We start from the raw sequence: 22,177 nt of genomic DNA, 5'->3' as shown, positions 1-22,177 counted from the left end.
CCACCGGCCGACCTTGTCTCCGAGATCGACCGCCGCACCAGCCGCCGAAAGTGAAAGCCCTCAGAGCGGCGCGGCGCGGATGACCGACTGCTCTAGTGCTACAGATCGCCGTCGCTATGAGCCGCCGACGGTCGGCGCCCGAGGGCACTGCTCGGACGTACCGCAACGCGGGCAGCAAAAACCGGAAACGGCCGCGACGGCCATCAGCGCGGCCGGTATCCTCTCTGTGGCGCAACGGGCCGCGTGCGTCCAACGGTAACTGGCCGGGCATATCTGATATCTGGCCCAGATCTATATTGCTCACCGTGAGCGGTCGTTTTCGGGCCGATCGCCGGTGTTGGTTCATACAGCCAATCACGAACTGAACTGTACTGCATGCGGGAGTGTGCCGGGCTCCGGCCGTCGTGACCTTTGAGGGCCATTGTCAGACGGTCTACGTCCGCTCTGCAGCCGGCATAAAAGGGGCGTCGCCGCTGAACAAAGAATTTAGTCTGACGAGGCCCTCTATTCGGTCGGGGAGAGGTGGTGCAGTACTGACGCATGGGGCTGCTCCGGTGCTTTGTAGCGCTTTAAACTAAGGTCGCGCTCGTGTTCAACCGCGCCCGAATTGAGCAATACAAAGACCATCAATTTGACGGCCTTAGCAAACGTTATGTGAACACTAACTTTTTATGAACGCTGCGACGAATTGTAATGGTCGTTAACGATCGTTTGAGTTAAATCCTAAAAATATCGTTTGATAGCTCATTCTGCAGCAGTTCTGTAGGCATGGGCGTCGAAACCGGGGGGGACGGGGGGGACGCGTCCCCCCCAGTCGAGGAATCCGGGGGGGACGTCCCCCGCAAAAATATCCTCATGAATGATTTAAAAAGTGACCCACGACATTGGTGTATTGTCGTTTTGGGATGAAATTGCGGATACCTACTCGTATACAAATTGAATCTGCGAATTGCTGACACTGTACCCTTGCTTACAAGGCTGCGGAGTAGATGATTTTGGTAATTCCGACTCCGGCTTTAAAAAAAAAAAACGCTCGGAGTCCCCGCTCCATCTCCGACCACGGCATCCCTCGGCCCGCATAGGAGTGAAAAAACATGTGATGTGATGCTTTTGTCTCTTTGAACGTTTCCTGGCACATAAAAGATAGCATTGCCTACGAGGTGCAGCTCTGGACTGTCCGTCCCAGGTCGTCGATAGGGAGCCAAAGCTCCAGTTGTAGGGGCGTCGGGGCGACCATATCCAACAAGGGCTGAAGATCTGTGCCAAAGTCTCAGAGTGCAGTAGGACAACAGCTTGCAGAGACCACACATTTTACATAGGATATTCGTAATAGTCAAGACCTTCAGCTCACTCTCAAACGGCCCTCTTCCCGTTCGAGGCCATCCGACAGCAGAAGGTCTCACCATGGCCTTTGAACGCTTGATGCTTGAGGGTGAGAGGACCTCGTCCTGGTCTGAGAGAGCCCAGGAGGACGTAATGCTCAGTATGCCCCTATATTGGTCTTACCATGACCCCTACAATCACCACAGCCAACAGAATCTCCAGCTCTTATTCGACCCATCCTCGGGGATGACGTTGACTCTGACTTCAGAGTTGAAGTCTGTTACGATTTTGGTGACTCCAACTCCGTATCCGACCAAAACCGTCGACTACGACCGAAGTCGACTCCGACCCCGCAGTCCTGCAGCTACACTGCACAGAAGTTGGAAAAAAACTGTACCTATGGTTAACAGCGGTTTACAGAGGACCACACGATTTTTTAGAGGCAGGGCTGCTGGACTTGGTGACCAGACCCTAACTGTCCTGGTATCAAACTTATTACGCGGGATGCAAAATTTATGCGTTTTGGGACTGTTTTGCCAAGAGTTTTTGCCAATTTTCGCGGCGCTTCGCGCCGCCAATTCATGCACAGGTAGAAAAGAGTGTGACTAATAACGCCTCCACGCGAGAACATGAGAACATGTGTATTGTGTATGCGTTACAAGTAGTGCATAGGCCTGAAATTGTACGCTAAACTAACTAACTTTTGGGTTTTTAGTCAGCCAATCCGTCCCCCCCAGTCAAAAATCCGTGGCGACGCCCCTGTCTGTAGGTTTAGAAATTAAGTAGGAATTGAACTGCATGTCCCTGGTCCCCCATTGTTCGCCTCTCCTTACTCGCTGCAACTGCTGCTGAGACTGTCAAATTCCGAGAAACGTGACACACCACAGGACCGCTAACACGCTGTCCAATATAGCCGGTTCAAACCGCTACCGCGCGTTGTCATCAGAACCGGTCGGGCGTAGCCATATCGAGATCGACCTCCGCCCACCAATTGTGCGCTCTATTGACGGCGCATGTTGGCCGCCCCATCGCCTCCCAAACGCCACTTATCGGTCGGCCGGACAGTGCGCGTGCCCCCGTCCGCGTGCCCCCGGCAGCGCTTGTTGTCCGGCACAGCGCGGCCGGCGCCCTGCGCTCAGCGGGGGCGGGCCGGCGCGGGTCAAACGGTAGCCGAGTGCGTGAGGTGTAGACACGCGATCCGAGCTTGGTCAGACTGGCTGTGCGGACCGGGCCCAGACTGTCCAACGCGCTCAGGCAAATCATCAGAGAGATTTTGGCGCAAATTTTACCAGCGCCGCGACCGGTCGACAAAATGGACGGCGGTCGGAACATTGTTTCACGTCATGAGCAGTGCACTCTGGCCTGACCGCTGTATCACCAGATCTAATTGTGGCGCGGCGGTGGTGACAGCGGCGGCGGCAGCAGCGGCGCGGAACCGGCACCGTTTCACACAGTGCACGTGCGGCTGGGCGCGGTCCGAGGGTCTCCAGTACACCGGCTCACCGCTCTGGGTCGCGGAGTGAGCGGAACGGCTCTGCAACTGGCCGCCGAGCTGTCGAAACGGCGCCAGTCACCCGCATCTGGGTCGTCCTGGATAGACAGGAGGCACCGCTGGAGCGCTGAACTGGACGGGTGAAGGCGGTCTATGATAATAAAGGTGTTTGGAAACAGGCCGATCAGGGGTCACAAAAGCCGAGACCCCGGGACGGCTGTCTACTGACGAGCATTTCACCCGTCTGAGCGAAGAAGGGAAACTACGGAATTCAATAGAGGTAGAAGTGGATTCGGTAATCTGTCAGACTCTCCCGCCGTAAAAAAGGGCCGAAAAAACGCGACGTTCATTGCCATTCGACTTGAGCAGCTCATGGGAGTAGCTCGAAGCCAAAGACAATGGGCCGAAGCGGTCAAGGCCGCTTTAGAGTCGGCCTTCAGAAAATCTATCGGACCGTTCACAAGCCAATTGTGTATGGTGTCCGCTTAAATTGGAAACGGCGCCGTTAACTTTTATCGACTTTTAACTACCGAACATGATTGTATGCCAGTCTCAGTCGCTGGTGCTTAAAAGGCGCCGCAATATTTCCAGTCGAGATAAACTGGAATTGACGGCCTTACAAACGAGCCGGTCAACTTGTAAACAAGCTGAGTGCCGCCCAACCTTATGGAATGGTTTGTAACTATCTCCGGCCGACCATCGATGGCTCAGAGAGTGAGCCGGATCCATCACACGGGCATCGCCCCGTGTGGGCACTGGAAGGTCGCTGCGGCTCCAGGCCATCAATCCCGGCTCCTAGTCCGACGCATCCCGTGCCGACAGCTCACCATCAGTATCACTCACCACCGATAGAGCCATCAGTTGCCCGCGCCCTGCAGGTGTTGGCCGCGACTCGAGCCGTCCTCCCTCCCCCTCTCCCAAACGAGCTCACCAAACGAGCCTCACCCCCAGAGTGTCAGTCCTGCTCTCTCGGCCCGCCGCCGCGGGGGACTGACCTTTCTCCTCAGGCTTCATCTCTCCGGTGAAGGTGATATCGTGGTCAATGACCTGACCCCACGAGACGAGGAACATGGTGACGGCGTGGTCGTGGTGGCCCAGGTCCTTGTGCAGGTGGGCGGAGACGTGACGCGGGCTCGGCAGAGGGTAGCCAGCGGAGCCGGCGCGGGGAGCGTTCACACCTGGCGGAGACGGAGACGGACGGTCAGACGGACGGACGACGGTCTCCAGGCCCGCGGAACGGGCAGCCCGCCGGAACCCCAGCCGGAACCGACCGGAACGGGGCGTGAGCATGATTAATTCGTCGAGCCGGTACAGCTCCGATGAAAGTTACACGCCGTTCCCACCCAGACAAGGAAAATGGCTGCTGAGTAATATCTATCCGCTAAACTTTCAATAACCCGCTGTGCAGATTTAGCCCAGATAATGCTAACTAACACGACTTGCAGACGATTATCTTCTCTTCTGCTTAGCCTCGCCTTTACGTTGCAGGTATACCAGCCAATCAAGATTTGCCATTTAAGACTGTAAGTGTCGACAGACGACAGCCGTCGATTACGATGTCCGATTAAGCAGTGACAGTGTCTGTCCGAAGGTCCATTAACATTTGACCCCTCCGTCGTGTCCCCGAACTCACCGTCAGCGTAGTTGGGAGCCAACAGGCGGCGGAACGTGTTGCGCGCCGAGCCCCAGTGCGGAAACTCGAGGTTGTTGCACATGCCGTTGATGGTGCGGTAGCGGGTGACCTCGCAGCGGTCGTAGCCGTTCAGGAACGCCGGGCAGTACGGGCCGATGATGGTCTTGCTGGTATCGATGAGTGGGAGGCCGGAGGCGATGGCATCCTTGGGCAGGTTGTACCTGGTAGGACAAGTGGGGTTACAATGGCTGGCATTGGAAGGAACCTTTCCGAGCAGTCACCACCGTGTTATGACAGGTCCAAAGCTCGATATGAGTTATCCCACGAACTCCATCCCTATAACCGCTACAGTAACACGATCGTGGGGTTCGCTCAGTCAACCGTCCCGCGAGTTCACACACAAACTCGGCGAGTCGACTTTTACAGTCACTCCGGGCACTTGTGCAACGCCGTCGAAACGTCCTATCACTGTGAACCGACCCGTGCAGGAGAGCTAACGATCCACATTACCTACATGACGAGATTTACGGGACGAACTCACGTTTGTCGTGACCAAAACAGCCCGAGATTAGAACAGACCGGATGATTTTGAGCGAGCTGACGGCGACCAGGGATGCTTCTCGACAGCACCGGTATATTTATAGTTCGAGTTTGACAATTTAAAACTAATGACGCACGTCTCGCAGCGAAATATGACAGTCATGGCGAACAAATGTCACAAAGAGAGCTCACCTGCGTGCTTTGATCTATTCACTCTCTTTTAACAAGGCGCGCTGCAGCATTAATGAGGTATAGAAGTGCGCAAGATTTAATCTGCCTGATCTTACATTGACGCAATGCCGGTTTCGCTCCTCCATTGACACGAAACATTTGACAAAGACCCAGATACGACCTAGACATATCAGTATGAAATTTCAGGACTAGTCCCAGCGACATTCAGAGTTTCACTTCCCGTCGAATTTATGCAACCTGTTAGATCAAATCGCCACTGCGTTTGGCCCATGCGTCCAGTCACGCTCTGAAATTGGACGTTTAGCAACCGATCGTAAAGCCTCTCTCACTTTCCACGGGGCATGCGTAGATAGGTGACACAGCTTTTGTCGACTCTGTTAAATTGAAATCCGCTTACGGCTCCGCTCTACTCCGCCTTCTTTCCCAGAGGACAGTGGCACTCCCCCCCCCCACACACACACACAGACACACACATTACGGCACATTCACTATCGGTACTCGGTACTCACATTCTGGCGATGTACTCGGCGACGAAGGTAAGCGCCATCCCGAGCCGGCCGACGTCCTCAACCTCGACCTCGTGCAGCTTCGGGCGCAGACCGTACATTTGGGTGGCCTTGTCGAACGCCGCGTTGATGGCGTCGAACGAGATGCATGTGTCCTTACCGGAGTAACCGGGCGCGGCGGAGCTGTGAGACGGAGGGAGGGTGGTTAGTAATAATGTGAGACAAAAGCGGAAAGGGTTGATTGAAAAGAGAATAGTGTGGAGATGTTCGTCTGCAAGGAGCATTCAAAGGAGCAGAGTGTAAAGATGATGGGAGAAAGGTGGCACAACCATCACATCTGCACACGCTAATTGTGTAGTGAGTAGACGTCTTTAGTCGTCGTCTCGTAATGCCGCTGTGGGGCGGGCGTCAATGGGGCCCGTTGTGATGGGGTCAGAGGTGGGTCGGGGCGGCTCACACCGGTGAATCCCCGTGCCTCGGGCGCCGGCCGGCCGGTGAGCGGACCGGTTACCTCCCCTCTCTCTCGGGACGCGGCCCAGCATGAGCGGAGCAGTGTTGGCCAACTGGGAGACCTCCCGCGGACACTGGCGATGACCGCAACCGCAGCCGACACCAAATAGCCACCGCGCCGCTCCAAACGCAGTCATTAGTGAAGTTTGCGCAAAACACGGCGAATAAAATTAAACGCAAACACGCCAACCGGTGATAGAACACCGGGAAGGGAGACCATCAGAGGTGATTAGTTGAAATTAATCACCGAGCTGGTACAGCCCACCCTGGAACCGTACAAGGCACTGGACGAAGAGGGTGATGTTAGATGTCCCAGTCGGTACTCACTGAGGTCCGGCGAACACGTTGAGCGCATGGTCGAAGGCGGCCGAGTGTCCCGGCCCGGGGATGATGAGTGCACACGCGTCTCCGTGAGGTCCGGGGGTGGGTCCCGGCACCGGCACGGGGCCCGGCCCCGTCACTTGGCGCGCAAACGGCGGCACGAACCCGTCGCCCGCCGAGTGGACCACGCTGCAACAGAGGGGACACAGGGGGTGAGCGAAACGGAACAGGCACACACACGGCAAATGGCTGCGCTTGTTATACATAGAAGGTCGTAAAACATCGCGAACCGTTGGCAGAAAGCCGAAGGCAGCGCAGTCATTTCATGCTGACAACAGCGCGTAACTTTGTATTGATGAAAGCACCGCCAACGGAAATGCCAGCAATTTGTCCATAGTAAACATACCTGAAACGCTTCGCAGCATTCCTGTTTTTTTATGCAACGAAAAGACATAATACACCCCCGCCAGCGCCACGCGTAAAAAAAAGTAGTGCCTCAAGCGACGGGGCCTCGACATAAATCATCTGCAAACTGCATGGCCGTTTTCTTACTGGACGTGTTACAAAGCAATGATATAATCGGTAATATTTGAAGTGGTGTTCCTTTTGTAGCTCTCAGCGGTACCAGTGGCAAAACACCAACAACGCTGAGCCATTTGCCGCATTCAGTGCCCCGTTTCCTAGCCATTGTTAGACCGTTAGGGGGACAGAAACTGATTTATTTTTCTTTCTCTGGCAGCGCTGCACGCGGCGGTCGCCGGTCTGCTTGCAGGTTTGGCGGCCCGGAGATCCCAATGTCACGCCGTTCTCTGGGGACACGTCTCAGACCGTGTGCACGCCCACCGCCGCGCAGGCACCCGTTTTCCCGGATTGATCGGGAGCCAGATCGGGCCGGCACTGTCGACGGTCCGCAGCTCGGCTACCACAGTTTGACGCACGGTGGGTTCACTTGAATCTGATGACATTTATGGAGCACATTTATTCCTCCTTTTTGACGCACGGAATGATATCCCAAGATGATAAGTAACTGGCAAATATCCCCGTATGGGTTTCGCATTCCTTTTGTCGCAACGCCCACATTCCCGAACAATACGCGTGTCACCGTCTGATCGTCACGCGAGCGGCGTGCGCGCAATAACGTCACACGCCGCGACCTCTTACCTGGAGCTGTATGTGTTGAAGGAGCCGATGCTGGCGTTGGCCGAGGCGGCCAACAGCCCCAGAACGAGTATTGAAATCCTGCAAAACAGGGGGAGGAGGTGTCACAAGAGTGGGCCGGCCGCAAACAGCGCCCGCGCGCCGGCTGCACCATGGGAGAACCACGAGACGGCCGCGCTGATATGGCCCGCAGAGGAAAACGAACACGACCGTTCCAGCGCGCCAAGGTCCTGGGAAGGCACCTCGTGATCTGTCACATACATTCAAGGCTGTTTACCACATGCTGGCCGTTCAGATAATTCCCATGACATTCAGGCACAAGATCACCGAGGTTACCACTACATGCTCTCTTTTATCTTCGTTAAATGCTTTTTGATAGCATATAATGAAGGCTGGTGAACTGCATAGCGGATGACAGCAAATTTGATTTGTTCGCCATACTATTGCACGTACCAAATGCACATCAACCTCACACACATCAGTGTGTTAATTGCTACCATAGACATGCAAGCTTCCATGTAACCACTGAATGCTCATGTCATTCAGCATCGATCGGCGTAATAGCCGTTGTGTAAAAGTGCCGCGGGGCCTGGAACGTGACAGTGCCAGGCGACTTTAATGGTTTCGGGCGTGTGGTGTAGGGGTGCGAATGGGCCGACACCAGCCATCATTGTTTAAATTACTCCAAATTGCCGTCACGCCCCGCCAGAGAGAACTGATCGACTTAGCGCGTGTCGCCAAACGCGGCAGATCGTGACATCATGACCGCACGCGCCTTGCGACATATCTTTTCTGAGTTTGGAGCAGTCACGTCCGGCTATCGTGGGAGAGGTGAGGGAGCGATGGTCGCCAGAAAGAGTCGGGGAAAGTGTCCGGTGGCCAGCCGACCATACAGAGACTGATTCTGGCGGCCTCTCCGGGTGATGCAGCACTTCTGTCGTCTGGCGCAGCTGCAGAGCGGGCGGTGACGAGACGCGGCTGCCACTGCTCCCTGCCGGCGGCAGACGGCCCGCGCGCCGGCGGTGCTCGCGGAGCGTCACACCAGACCGGGTGCCGCTCACCACTTTCCCGCGACGCGGCCCGGCAGTGCGCGAACTCGGCTAGACAGAGGGGCCACCGAGTGCCTCAATAGAGTAAAACTACTGGTTGGCCCTGTTTGTAGGGAGATCCTGTCCCACCACAGTCGCGCCGGACCACTCACACCTAGACCAATTTTACTGCCCGAGATAGCCCGCGGTGGCCACTGTGCCTGCCCCAATCCCCACCCCCGTCAACCGCAAGGCACCGTTCTTTACCGCAGCTCGCCACGATGCCTTGGAAATGGGATCAAGGCTGCAGCAATTGCTCGGCATTGTTGCTCGCTGATTGCCCGCAGAGGCGCGAACGGCGCGGCGCGTCCCTGCTTCCTCCCAGTGCGAGGCCATAACGACCGATAGACTGGGTATAGGGCGGCGCTCCGGGGTGCTCAGGGCAGTGAGAGATGGTGACGTGAACTCGGGAGTGGCGCGGAGGGGAGGGCGAAATGACGGCGGGTGGTCGGTGCAGATCGCAGCCTCCATGGTCACTCGGGGCCACGGATGATCGGCGCAGCGGCTTGCGACCTTGCGCTGAGAGACGGGACTGGGTCATGACCACGCCCTGGCAGACCGACCACCAGAGGACGGCGGTCGGGCGGCGCCGCTCTATCACGGCAGCTGCTGCGGAACGGGGCCCGAACCTCTCACAGCCCCCGGCCCAGTCTCCCCTCTCTACGGACACCCTGTTTAGTGCCCGACACCTATGATCAGCGGCACGACATCGATCTCGCCACCGGCCCGTATGACAGCGGGCCCGCCTGACGGAGAAAATTAGCACGGTCGGAGCGGCGCGCGGCCGTTGGCGGTGCCGTGTCCTTGGGTGACGGAACGGTCCCCAGTCTCACGGCCGGCACTCAAGCGCGCGCGCGCCGGCCACGCCCGCGGCCATTAGCCGAACCACGGCGGCACTGACCGCGGCCGTCTTATCGGATCGCGACAGCGCCCGCGCCGCGCCGCCGCCACCGGATTTTGGACCAATTTCCTCAACGGCTGCCAGAACCCTGTGCCAAACAGCCAAGTATCACACGATTTGCAGATATCGGTCCTGAATGAGTGATTTAATCTCTTATTTGCAGATTTTTACACCTTCTGCATGTCAACAGGATTACTGTTGACAAGTTCACCTTAGGAACAGAATGTCAGAAGTGGAAGACAAACAATAACATATCCCCGGAAACGTCTTTCCAATATGTTGATCTGATTTCGAAGACACGTTGAACACAAACTTAACAGATATGTGTACAAGATAGGCGATTTTTCCTGTGCTTAGTACTTACTACTGTGCGCTACTGTTTCAAAGTCAACGTCTGTCAGGGCGATGCCGCTTTTTTTGTCGTCTGTGTAGGACAGATCGCATGGCTCAGCGCCGCCTTACTAGGTCGTATTAACACCCTCAAAGCGCCACACGCCCGTAACGAACTATAATTACCCGAAAACTGTTCGGGTAATTAGTTCGTTACGGGCTGCCACGGGCCATCCTGTCTACAGAGGGGATGGTCGGCAGTTGGTCACGCTGAGCTGAGCTCCGATGATGCTCAGAGGTCCCTACACCGGTCACTGGTCACCGACCGCGGCAGAGGGTGAAAACTGTTTGAATGGACCGCTCCGGCCGGCTGAACACGCTCCTACACACCAGGGTGAGAGGGTGAAGAGGAGGAAAGCGGCCACTCAGCCGCGGCGGCCGCCTGACGGACAGCCGACAGATAGCAGCCGGTGAAAAGATTTAACTAACTACAATCTACATGCGTAAATTTTGTAAAACATTAACTGCGCTAATAACCAACGATGCAAATGCGTTTTTATTGCTTGAATACCATTAACTGTATTTATATGCCTATCTGAGAAAATGCCGAGTCTAAGTAACACCGAGTTATTGCGAGGCCACCATGATCAAGAAAAGGGTTAAATTAATTTCGACCCATTCACTTTCAGCGCACTGATATAGCAGCGTAGCACGGCATACCAACTACGGCAAGGGCGGAAATGCAATGGCCTGGCAGCGGGTGACCGTAGCGATACACAGAAGCATAACCCTGGCGACTACAACTCCGCACTACAACGTAACACCAGCCACGGAGACTGCAGCCGGTGACCGCCGCGCAGCACAAGAACATATCTCACCGCGGGACACGGGTGACGGGACCGGCGGGGACTGCAGCGGTGGAACAGGACGGTAACCTCAACAACCGCGGCGGGTGAAAAATGGTGGTTTGAAGATGACCGAGACACGTTTGGAAATGTTTGCTTAGTCTTGCATGAAAAGTGATTTACCGTTAAGTGAGTTGGCATTCGGCGCCACAATGGCTAGAACAGTGGGAACATAGCGGCTTACGCGCCCGGTGGCTGTTTGTCTTCCATTCGATCTCGTAAAGCTCAGTCAACATCAGGAAGCTAATCATCTCTTTGTGCTCCGGTAAGGTCAAAACGTGACGTCATCTGCTTGTGACGTCATCAGTTCCGCGTTGTCAGCCAGCCCGGGGCGGGATATATGGCGTGACCTAGTCAAATTTGTTCAGTCGCAGGGAAAGACGCAGAGAAAAAGCGTAGCGTCGAGAAGGTCAGCCTTCTAGCTCAAGAAGCCAATTTCAAGTTCGGAAACAGTATCCAAATACAACCGACCTTAGTTCTAAAAACAGATTTACACGCAACTTAATGAGGAAATCAGCGGGATTAAAGTCACGCGTGAACGAGCATTACAGGGCAACTTTGGGCTTACAGAGCTGTCGAAAGTCCATTTTATCGTCCGAATCAAAGCGTTCGACGTGACAAATGAAGCGTTACCGGTGTGACGGCGTTAGGGGAAGGGAGCGAGGGAAGGAGAGAAAGCAGTTGGGCACATGGCGCCGCCGAAAACGGCCGCCCGGGTGGCGGCTGGACGTCTTTTGTTGCACTTGAGTGGGCAGCGGGCAGTCGGCGCCACTTTCTCACGCGGCCAGGGCCCGGCGAGAGGAGCAGATAAGTCTCTGGCCAAACTGTACCGCCGCTCATCCGGAACAGGCCGGCCGCTCTCTCGGCCGCAGAAGGCAAACATTAGTATCAGAAGGTGATTTCGGTAATAGCGCAGCAGAAGCTGACCGTCCTCCAATTACGAAGCTTAGTGAAAATAGCGGCGCTCGCGCCGAGAGAGAATGACGTGAATACGGAGCGAAACTGCGCCGGTCACGCCTATTAACCTCAGGGAACGGGCGAGCCTGGCTTTCTAGCATAGAAGAGCAGTTCATATCCTACCGACCACCGTACGCTCCGTTAACGTTACGAGCATGCCGTACTTGCCGACTCGGTCTCGGCAGCGACGGCCGACCAAAGGGGCACGGGAGCAAACCGCCGCCTATCCCCCTGCATCTCTGGTCGGTGCCAGGTGGCCGGTAATCTGACCCGGCCCCAGTTACACAACTGATGGCCGGTCGCCCCGCCCTGTCCTCACTACTGACCTCCACCGGCGAGGCGCGCCCACCGCCGCAGCCACTAACGGACCGCTTAACCCAGATCTGAGAGCGGCCCGAGTCAGACTCACGGTCAGGGTCGGGGCGCCGAGCGCCATGATCTCATGGCAAGCGCCGGCCGAAGCCTCAGGGAATGACCCGGGAAGGCTCGCTGATTGCTCAGGTGACGTGGCAGTAGAGTGATATGGACCTCAGGTTTAAAAGATCCCATGTGCTCTTTGAACCCATAAAACATAATTTTCAAGTAAAATTAAAATCAATTTCACAAATTTATTGCATGATTTTGGCGGCGCAGTCGGGATAAAGACAAATCTGGTGGCGAATTCATCGTAAATTTTCATCCCGACTGTCTCGTCCGTCCCCGTGAGCCGGCTTGCATTAGCTCGTTGAGCGGCCTCTGTCACTCAAATGACAAACGCGTCTGGCAAGTAGCCAGCGTGAGATGAAGGCAGTGGAGCAGGACTTTCGCTTTCGGTGACCTTACTGGGCCGCGATACTGGGTGGGGCGGCCGGCCGGCAGGCAGGGTCACGTCGGCTCCTGGCGCCCTCAGCGGGTCACGCCCTGAATTCCGGCGAGGTCGGGCGGCGCCCCGGCAGGCGGTCGTCGGTCTCTGGCCGCGGCCACCGTCCGATGAAAGTGAGAGCCCGCGGTCAGCGGCGGCCGCGACCGCTAACCGGCCAGACAGCGAGGAAACGCTCTCCTACAAACCGTGCAGTCACGGCAGTTACACCGGACACACAGGCTTCCAGTCCGGTCGCACGCTCCCGTTCCGCGTTAATAAATTAATTAGGGGCACAGCACACATGCAAGAGCAAGCCAAGCATGCGCCGCTCATATTAGGAGGTTGGGTGGGCGGCAGAATGCCCGGCTTATTGTCCCCCAATGTCAGATAGCTGAAAGTGTCGGCAGGCGCCGGGGGCGGTCACCACTTGTTCTTTGAAGTGAGTGACAGCGGCTCGCGCGCGGCGCTGGTCCGGGGCGCCCTGAGCCAGAACGGCGCCGAGTTTCGGCCGTCACGGGCGGCTGGTCTGAATATCCCCCTCCCTCCCGCCCAAGCAGCTGTCGGTGTGGCCGCCTCCCAGCCCCAGACCGAGGAAATCCCCGGAGAAAACTGGCCCGTGCGGGACGATAGGCTGGCCCGCTGCCAAGTGTACCGCGCGGCGCAGCGATATTTCACATCATCAGCGAACAAACAATAATGATTTATCCCAATAATGCAGTATTTTACCGGCAAAGAAATGGCTTAACATTAAGCCCTGGTAACTCTGCTAATCGTGTCTGAGGATTGCATCGCATGGCTAGAATGCATAGGAATATGAAGGATTACGATATCACACAAATATAACTGTTTTAAAATGATACAACATATGCAACTGCATTGCAAGTCACAGTCCGAGTAAATGAGGAGCGATAAAAAAACGAGCAGCTTGTGACAATTAGAATTTAGTGAGCCATATCGACATTCGATTAGGCCGATCCACCACACAAATATGTAGGAAAATAATCATTGAAGCTGGCGTATAGTACATCGCCATAAATTACACAATACCTACAAAAGGCTTCAGGAAATGTTTTAAAGCAAATGGAATAAAATCCTACGTAGTTAACTTTAAGCGTAGGAATATGACAGGGTTGTTCACCAATAACTGAAATTTAACTGTACCGTTAGTTATAAACCGCATAATTAGCCCCGAACCGCAACATAAAAGTATGTAAAAAGGAAATTAAAGTCAATAAATGGAAAACGTTTTCAAGGAACATGTAATGAATAGTAAACGCACAGCCCATGAAAATCACTAATCACTAGGTAGTAAGCACAGATATGCTTGAAAACAGTGTCTGGAGAAACGTTTTAATGCGACCGTGAGAAAGGAAAGTTAGGAATATGATGAGCATCATAGGTATAAGGTAATAGGTAGGTATCTACTCAGCATGAGCGATGGCATCAGCTTTTAGGTACGCTATCTCGGCCTCCTTACCATTGACTTAGCTGTTGGACTTTTCCGAGCCAGAAAAAATGCATTCACTTAGATGACTTATTTACATAATTAGCATACGAAATAATTTTGATACTTTTAAATGCCTGCATAATTAACTTAATAGTTAAATTCAAAACATACTTTGGTTGACGAGTAAAAATACGCGTAGACATAATGAATTTCGCATACAAATTAAAGTAGTTATAACTTGGCATAGATAGGTCACCTATGCTAAGTTTACGCTGTTCTATCTAAATGAACGCTGATAATATAAAATCGACAGGCATTTTGCTTTTTACCAATTATCAGTGTCAAAAAGAAAAATAATAACAAAGCTTTTTTTAAAATGCATTGTAATTGGTGACTTTTAGGAATCAATTAGGTAAACTAATTTACTGTTTTTGTCGTTACTTTATGGCTTTCGATACAAAATGAGTTAATAACCGCTGAAAAGGTGTTCGAGTACCATTATCATGGCTTGATTTCAATATTTTGCCTGAGAGAAAGAGCAGCTGTGGCTGACTTTGGTCCGAAGCACTTCAGCTTGCATCATTAGACGGAAGCCGTTGCACTGATGCCATCGAACTAAGCTCACACTGGACGGTATATGCAGGCACACGGACTGTGTAGCACCGGCCACCGTCGTGTCCCACCTCGGTCGTTCCCGTCTCTGCACCGTCCCACCGTGGGCCCATCGCGCGCGGCCCTCGCCCGGGGTAACACATCACCGCTGTGATCAGTCCGTCCTCGGCAGGCGTCCGTCGGCGGCACACGACCCTACCTGGTCATGGTAGCACACTGGTCCTGGTCCGGACCCGCACCGCTCGCCAGCACCACACGGAATGATACTGCCGGCCGGCCGCCGCGCGCCACACTTTCATAGACGCCACGCGGCCGACGGGGGCGGCGCACCGCCGCCGGCCATCGGGGGTCGCCCCGCGACGCTTGCCCAACCGCCGCGGCCGCCGCGCCGGTGGCCCTGGCTGGCCGACGTCAGGGCGGGGGCGGGGCGGGGCGGCCGCCGCCGGCGCCGACGGAAAGCCGTGGCGCTGGCCGGCCGGCCGCTGCCGTGAGAGGGCAGCGTGATGCGGCACTATGCCGCGCGGCTCGGAAGTGGAAGCGGGCCACTGTTGCGACAGCTGCACTCGATTAGTGTGGGGGGTTCGGCTGATGTGCAAAATCCAGAGCTGAGCACTCCTCGAGTGGCCCGATCAGTCTCCTTAGTAACGGTTCGGACCGGCGGGACTTCGACGGCAGAGCCGGGTGCCGGCTGTGTTGTCGCTGTGGCTGTGGTGTATGCGGCTACGTGACGGCACAGCTCGGACTATCTGTGGCTGGTGAAGGTAGATCAGAGCCCACGGGCACATTGGCTATGCAGTATGCGGCTTCCTGTTTTCAAAGTCCGATCGCAGTTGCATTCTCGGCAGCGCTCCATATCAGCTAATAAGCAGATGTAATAATGCTAATTGATCACGACAAGGGCATCTTTCTATAAGATTCGTTTCCCGATGAGCTGAACAGAATAAGGTCTGCAGTGAAGTTAAGCTCACTCATTCATTATAATTCCTCGGTTTGCATTATTGTCTGCTTATCCTGAAAATATTTTTAGAGATGTTTCATTTCTGTACATCGCGTCGTTCGCATGCGAAATCTATACTACTATTTGAGGAGGGTGCGTCTGTCCGTTACCGAGGTCCCGACTTGGTGGTGCTTTGCGTGGACTACAGGCCAGACCGTTGCACCTAGCCCGGTGAAATTTGCACAACTTATAGATCAAGGATGCGCGACGTGCCTTTGAGGGGTCTGGGCTCGACCGGGTCGATAGGGAGTGCGTGGTGCGCGCTCAAAAAGTGCAAATTCGCGTCATAGACTTTACATGTATAAATTGGCGTGCGAAATCGGGCGAAAATGGCTAATTTTGGCCGACACGGGTCCAGTCCCCGTGCAATATCTTGGTGACCAGGGGTCCGACCGGCACGGGAAAAACAGCATCGTGTAGATCAGTGGTCGGCAGGTCATTCGGGGTCGTGCCCCCTTTTTGGGCGCCAGGCAGGGCCATAACCCCCACCTACCAGACCCCATTGCTGACACAACCAAGTTTACTGAAATTTCATACAGTCTTGGAACTCTGGGTATTTATGCATTTCCGATGCATCAAATTTAAAACATGACACTTCCTTCGCAAAACATTTAATACCTATATCCCAGTAGCGGCGGAACACCTTCAATTAAGGGGGAGGGGGGGGGGGGGGCATTGCCGACTTTTGGTCCCATTCTTTCAATGCAACGCCCATAGGGCTAATGTTAAAATGCCAAAATCAAAGGGGTGCCCCGGTGCCCTCCCCGTTCCGCCGCCTATGCTATATCCCATTTAACCCTTGTACGTATAGGAGCGGCGGGTGGTTTTTCGTTAAAAGCTCGTGTAAAAGGCATTGGATCACGACCAAATTGTACCCTCGAGCCCATCATTTTTTTTTTTTTACCAGCCCGGAAAACATCATGACCTGAGAACAATTTTACCAACAGAAAAATAGCCGCCTGCCGGAATTTTTGCCTCAAGACCCCTTCACATACGCGAGTAAACGCGATGGGCACGTAAGCGGATAGGGCTTTACCGTTTACGCTCCATATGTGAAACGATCTTTAGGCAAAAAATTCCTGCAGGCGGCTATTTTTCTGTTGGTAAAACTGGCCTCTGGACCCATAATGACCGTTGGCTTATGCGCTTTTTCTGGAGATAATCTTGAGCCATAAAATCTCACTTCAAGAAGTTATAGCGGGTCCCGATTTTCTCGACACTTGTCATTGCCCTCTTGAATGAGACGGAATGACCACACTGAAAACAATTTAACCCAAGGCTGGCGAGTAAACCGGTGTTTTACGGGTACCCCTATCCGCAACCATTTTTAACCACCCTCCCAGGAGTAGTGCTAGGTCCCATTGCGGTGTAGTCGTACTTGCTCTGAGCGGATATAACCGCTGTCAGCGAACAAGTCCGCTGAGAGTAGGGACGACTACACTGCAATGGGACCTTACTGTACTCCTGGGAGGGTGGTTAAAAATGGTTGCGGATAGGGGTACCCGCAAAACACCGGTTTACTCACGGGCCTTGGGTTAAATTGTTTTCAGTGCAAGGACCTAAAAAATGGGCAGCAGCGGCTTCCTATTGTCACGGGTAGCACGCCCGTCTTTTTTATGCACAGCTCCATCTCAGAGTCCGAGAGGCTGCGGGGGTCCGATCGACTCCTCCCCTTACGTTAGCGGCTGTTGAAACGCCAACAGACTGGCGACGGTTGAAAGTTGCAGCTGCTTTTGTACGACTGCACGGAGGGGTGAGATGGTGAGGCGAGCAGGTACGTGAAAATTGGTATCGAACCAATGTGTGCTGTGCCTTTGGCCTGGGCTAATCTTTGAACCCTGGGATGCAACAGTCACGATGGCTCCATCACTGGAGCTACAAACTCTAAAAAGATAGGCTTTCTCAGAATCCCTCATTACCCCCACCGAAAGGGCTCCATTACCCCCAAAGGGGGCATGCCCCACCATTTGCCGACCCCTGGTGTAGATAATTGAACGGGCTATCGAATGGTGTGCAGTGCAGGGGATGGCACGCGCCACGTGCACCGAGGAGGGCACTTTTATGTGGAAAATTGACGTTTTGGACGGATTTTGGAATTGATTTTATTTTTAGGTAACCGTTAAACGGAGCGAGTTGGAACAACGCCTGTTGGCAAGAGAAATGTACCGCCTCTCATGAGAAAATTGTGAAAAGCTGATTGCTCCAAATCAAGGTGGTACAAATCACGGAAGAAAATGGTGTTTGTCAATTTTGTGCCACTTTATTAATCACACGGGTTTTGCTCAATGATCTGATATCTTTGGCAATTAAAAATGGCACCGTTGGAAAGAGCATTCAATTCTGTCCAAAGCTCAGCCTTCATTTTTGCATGATGATCAACAGTATTCTTAAAAATGTAAATGTTCCAAACCATTACATTGTCATTTTTACCGGAATTCATCGATGGCCCTCAAAAGACTTCACGTCAGTTTTCGAATCATTCTAAAGTAGAACGCATGATAATACGACACGGGCACCTCGATGCGATGTATCTTTTTTATTACAAAATGTTTGGCCGTCAAAAAGCAATCGAACGAAATGGATACCAGCCAAATCGACACAGACCAACCCAATACCCACGGGTCAAAAATAACCCTTCTTCGCATTGCGGAGCACGCGGGTAACCCTAGTATGAACTAATTAACAAAATCAAGACACCAACGTCGTCGTTTTAGCGAATTATGACAAATTCTTAAATGATTGATGATACTCGTTTGTATGATGATGTAAATAATAAACCAAATTATTACAAATGCATTCAAATAGGCTTCTGAACATTATCAACTTTGCGACGAGAGTGATCACTGGCTTAAGAAAATACGACCACATTTCTCACGCGCGAGAGAACCTCAGACTTCTCTCCCCCTTACAAATGTATGAGGTGTCGACTTTGACGGTAGCCCATAAGGCGATCACCAATGGCGAGCCTGTGGACATCTCTACTCTGTTCACTACGTTTCGTGACTCGCGCCAGCAGTCCGAGCGCAGTACGCGTCAGGATCGCCTTTTGAGGCCTCCTGCTATGCGAACGGCCGCCGGGCAGCGATCGTTTTTATATCGCGCAACATCACTTTTAAATGAACTGCCTGTGAGTATCGTTGAGCTGGACCCCACTTCTTTCAAACGTGCCGTGAAGATGGTTAAGTGTAATAGGGATATGTAGTGGGAGGGGGAGGGGGCATAGGAGTGCAAGCTTTATGATGTGCACGTGTGCCTGATGTTTGCCTGTTTTACCCATTCCGCCTTTTACCTGTTTTTATATTGTGACTATCGGCACAGAATAGCCACGCCGGTGTATGTGGAGTGCTGGCAAAAGTCAATATAAATATATTCAAAAAGACACACAAAGCCAGAGGTGAAAAAAACCCTGCTACTCGCCTGCGTGCGTAGGTGACAGCCATAGGAATAAGGAGACAGATTCGGGCATCTCAGATGATGCATTTAAAATAGATAACTCGGCCGTTTCCGCTAAAATCAGAGCTGTCTTCCCATAGAGAGCCACTATGGACCACGGCACAAAAATTTAACAGCGTCATCTCTTTGTAGACAGCTGGGGCTGAAAAATCCCGCCGGTGCGACAGCCGGTGCGTTGTGAAGCGCCATAGACAACGCAGGAAAAACGGCGACAGCGCGACAGCTCGTCCCCGCTCGTCGCCGGTTGAGCGGTGGCGGGGACCGGCGCGGCCTCGGCCGCCGCCGGAGTGGGGAGGGACCAGGCGACTGGGGCGGGGGACGTCACATCTGGGCCACAACTGGGCATGAGGTCCATGGCCATCGGTCCCAGAAACTTGGTAGGAGCGTTGATAATTGGTTCTGACTACTGAAGCAAAGGCAAGTGAATCAGTGACAGGCAACTGACAATCCTTTCGTGAGTTCTGATTGAACTGGAGCAGGAAGTCAGGACGAGCTGGGAAGTCGATCAGACCTTTAGGTAAGTTGGATGATAGTAATTTATTTTTGTTGTGTCACTGAAATGTTGTAATGCCCAGATGCCGAAATTTGAAAGGTCAGTTTCTTTCTAACAATCTGCCCTCATTTCATTAGGCCTACAAAGGTGATGAGAAAACGTAAAAAAATATCGTACCTAGTATTTCAAGATGACATGTAAAAAGTTGGTGACAGCTAGACATCGCGTAGGTGACAGCTTTTGAGTTTTATTCACCTCTGCACAAAGCTTTCGGTTCATGGAACCTTGATCACTGTGCAAATGAGTATAACAATCGCTGTAACCGTCTAAAAATTCTTTGAAATTAATCAGCCGCGTGTTTTCTTCTTCTGCTGGTCTACCACCGATTTTGCTGCCATTGACGACCATGTGATAAATCCGCTCCTACTGTTAAACGTATCACGTGCGTGTGATGATGTGGGCTGCTTCCAGGACCTTACTTGTACCTTTCTTTATATTGTTTTCTAATATCTTCGTACCGTCCCAGTCAGGTAAGTGGTTATACTTTTCTATATGCAGTACTATTGCATTTGATGTTCGGTGAAATTTTACATCGCTTCTGTGTTCCTTCAAACGAACTTCCACCCCTCTTCCCGTCTCCCCAACGTACGTTCTTTGGCACCCTTTGCATGGTATTTCGTAAACTACACTTTTTTCATCACTGGTATCTTTTTTGGTTTCATGATGCTTGACTAAATCTTGAGTTTTCTTTCCTGTTACTGTAGCTACTTTGATATCTGACTTTTCAAGTGCTCTTACTATGATATCAATATTTTTCGAATTTGGGACCGAAATCCATCTCTTTCTTTTGTTGGCTTTTCTTCTCGTGTCATCTTCGTGTGCTTTGTTCGCACGTTGTTCGTCTCTTCTGTTGGCATCGTCGCCGTTTGCTTGGTTCGCGCGTCGTTCGTGTCTTCTGTCGGTCTCATCTCCGTGTGCTTGGTTCGTACGTTGTTCGAGTCTTCTGTTGGTGTCATCGTTTTGCGCTTGGTTCGTTTCTTGTTCGTATCTTCTGTTTTGCTCGTTTCTTCGATTTTTGATTTTTTCGGCTTTTTCTTTTTGTTTGATTAAAAATCCTCTGGGATATTTCAGTTTTTCGAACGAAGTATAAATATGATTGAACTCTTCCTGAATGAATTCATCGCTGCAGATTCTAAGCGCTCTGAGAAAGAAACCGATAACTATTCCGCTTTTCGTCCTTTGACTGTGTGCTGAGTAAAAGTGCACATAATCCTCTTTGTTTGTCGGTTTTCTGTGGACTTTGAATTTGAAGCCTGAGGCTGATTTTACGATGCATGTATCTAAAAACGCCATCTTTTCTTCTTGTTCTTCTTCAACTGTAAATTGTATGTTTGGATGAACAGCATTCAGTTTGTTCAGCGTTTCAGAAATGTCAGTTTCTTTCGGAATGATTGCTAGTACGTCGTCTACGTATCTAAGCCAAGTAGAGTCGTCACCAATAATTTTGAGAAAATGCTCTTCTTCGAGTACTTCCATAAAAAGACATGCTGCTACTGGGCTTAATGGGGACCCCATTGCAAGCCCACTGTGTTGGACGCATTCATTTCCTTTGTATGAAAAGCAGTTGAATTTCATGCATATTTTGACAAGTTCTAGGTAGTCGTTTTTCGGAAGAGGTAGTTCGTCGTCGGCCATGCGTTCGACTACTTTTCCTATCGCCTCTAATGCATCGTCAACTGGGACGTTTGTGAATAAAGACTTAACGTCAAAACTTGCTACCTTTTTGTCATTTACATCTGTCACTTCACTAATTTTGTCCATCATCTCCGACGTGTTCTTGATGTGGGTGTCACTTATGGAACCAAGAGATCTAGAAAGAGGTTTGGCTAGCACTTTGGCTAGCCTGTGAGGTGCGCTTCCGATTCCAGACGTTATAGGTCGCATCGGCATCCCTTCTTTGTGGACTTTTGGTAAGCCTTTCATTTTGGGTAGAGTTGGCGCTTCGAACAGTTTCACCCGTGAGCTACAAATCGACCCGACGAAGTCTCTCGATTTCTTTGAGGGAAAGAGCGATGGATGTCGAGTTAATCAACCGATGGTCTTAGAAACATAAAAATCTTCAGAACTCAGAAAGACAACCAATATTTAAAGACATGAGCCTAACATCGAGATAGACAAAGTTCATGAATTCATCGGAGACTGGTTTTGTTAAAGATCAAGCTAAGCTCACACAAAGGCAGCGTGATCAGGAACAAATGCCATATGGGTGAGACTATGTAGCTCGTGACCGGGGCGTTTGGGGTCTCCAAAACAGTGCGACACCCGCAGCAGGGCCTCACCTTACCATGCCAAGAAACGGGACAGGTTTAGTCATCAGCGGTATATGAGCATACCTGCCCATGTTAGTCACTACTCTGAACGTTAGATAAGTAATTTTAAAAAACAATGTTGACCCAAATTTAATATCCAACAACGATT

At 52.4% G+C, this 22,177-nt stretch overlaps 1 protein-coding gene across 2 annotated transcripts in view; it reads right to left on the bottom strand.

The window, feature by feature from the left end:
• LOC122381428 (peroxidase-like) overlaps nt 1-15,053 on the bottom strand; it is a 37,333-nt gene extending 22,280 nt beyond the window's left edge. For both annotated transcript variants that reach the window (XM_043365573.1, XM_043365574.1), the window contains exons 1-6: nt 14,956-15,053; nt 7,679-7,756; nt 6,524-6,706; nt 5,690-5,869; nt 4,449-4,669; nt 3,811-3,993 (exon numbers count right to left, since the gene is read on the bottom strand). In XM_043365573.1, coding sequence (XP_043221508.1) covers nt 3,811-3,993; nt 4,449-4,669; nt 5,690-5,869; nt 6,524-6,706; nt 7,679-7,756; nt 14,956-14,963 — 853 coding nt within the window. In that variant the 5' untranslated portion in view covers nt 14,964-15,053. The remainder of the gene's footprint in view (nt 1-3,810; nt 3,994-4,448; nt 4,670-5,689; nt 5,870-6,523; nt 6,707-7,678; nt 7,757-14,955) is intronic.
• Nucleotides 15,054-22,177: the final 7,124 nt, after the last annotated feature.

This window comes from Amphibalanus amphitrite, unplaced genomic scaffold, assembly GCF_019059575.1.
Source record: "Amphibalanus amphitrite isolate SeventyFive unplaced genomic scaffold, NRLGWU_Aamphi_draft 000120F_arrow, whole genome shotgun sequence".
NCBI lineage: Eukaryota > Metazoa > Arthropoda > Thecostraca > Balanomorpha > Balanidae > Amphibalanus > Amphibalanus amphitrite.
Note: the sequence above shows the minus strand (reverse complement) of the source record. Positions and strands in the feature narration are given on the sequence as shown.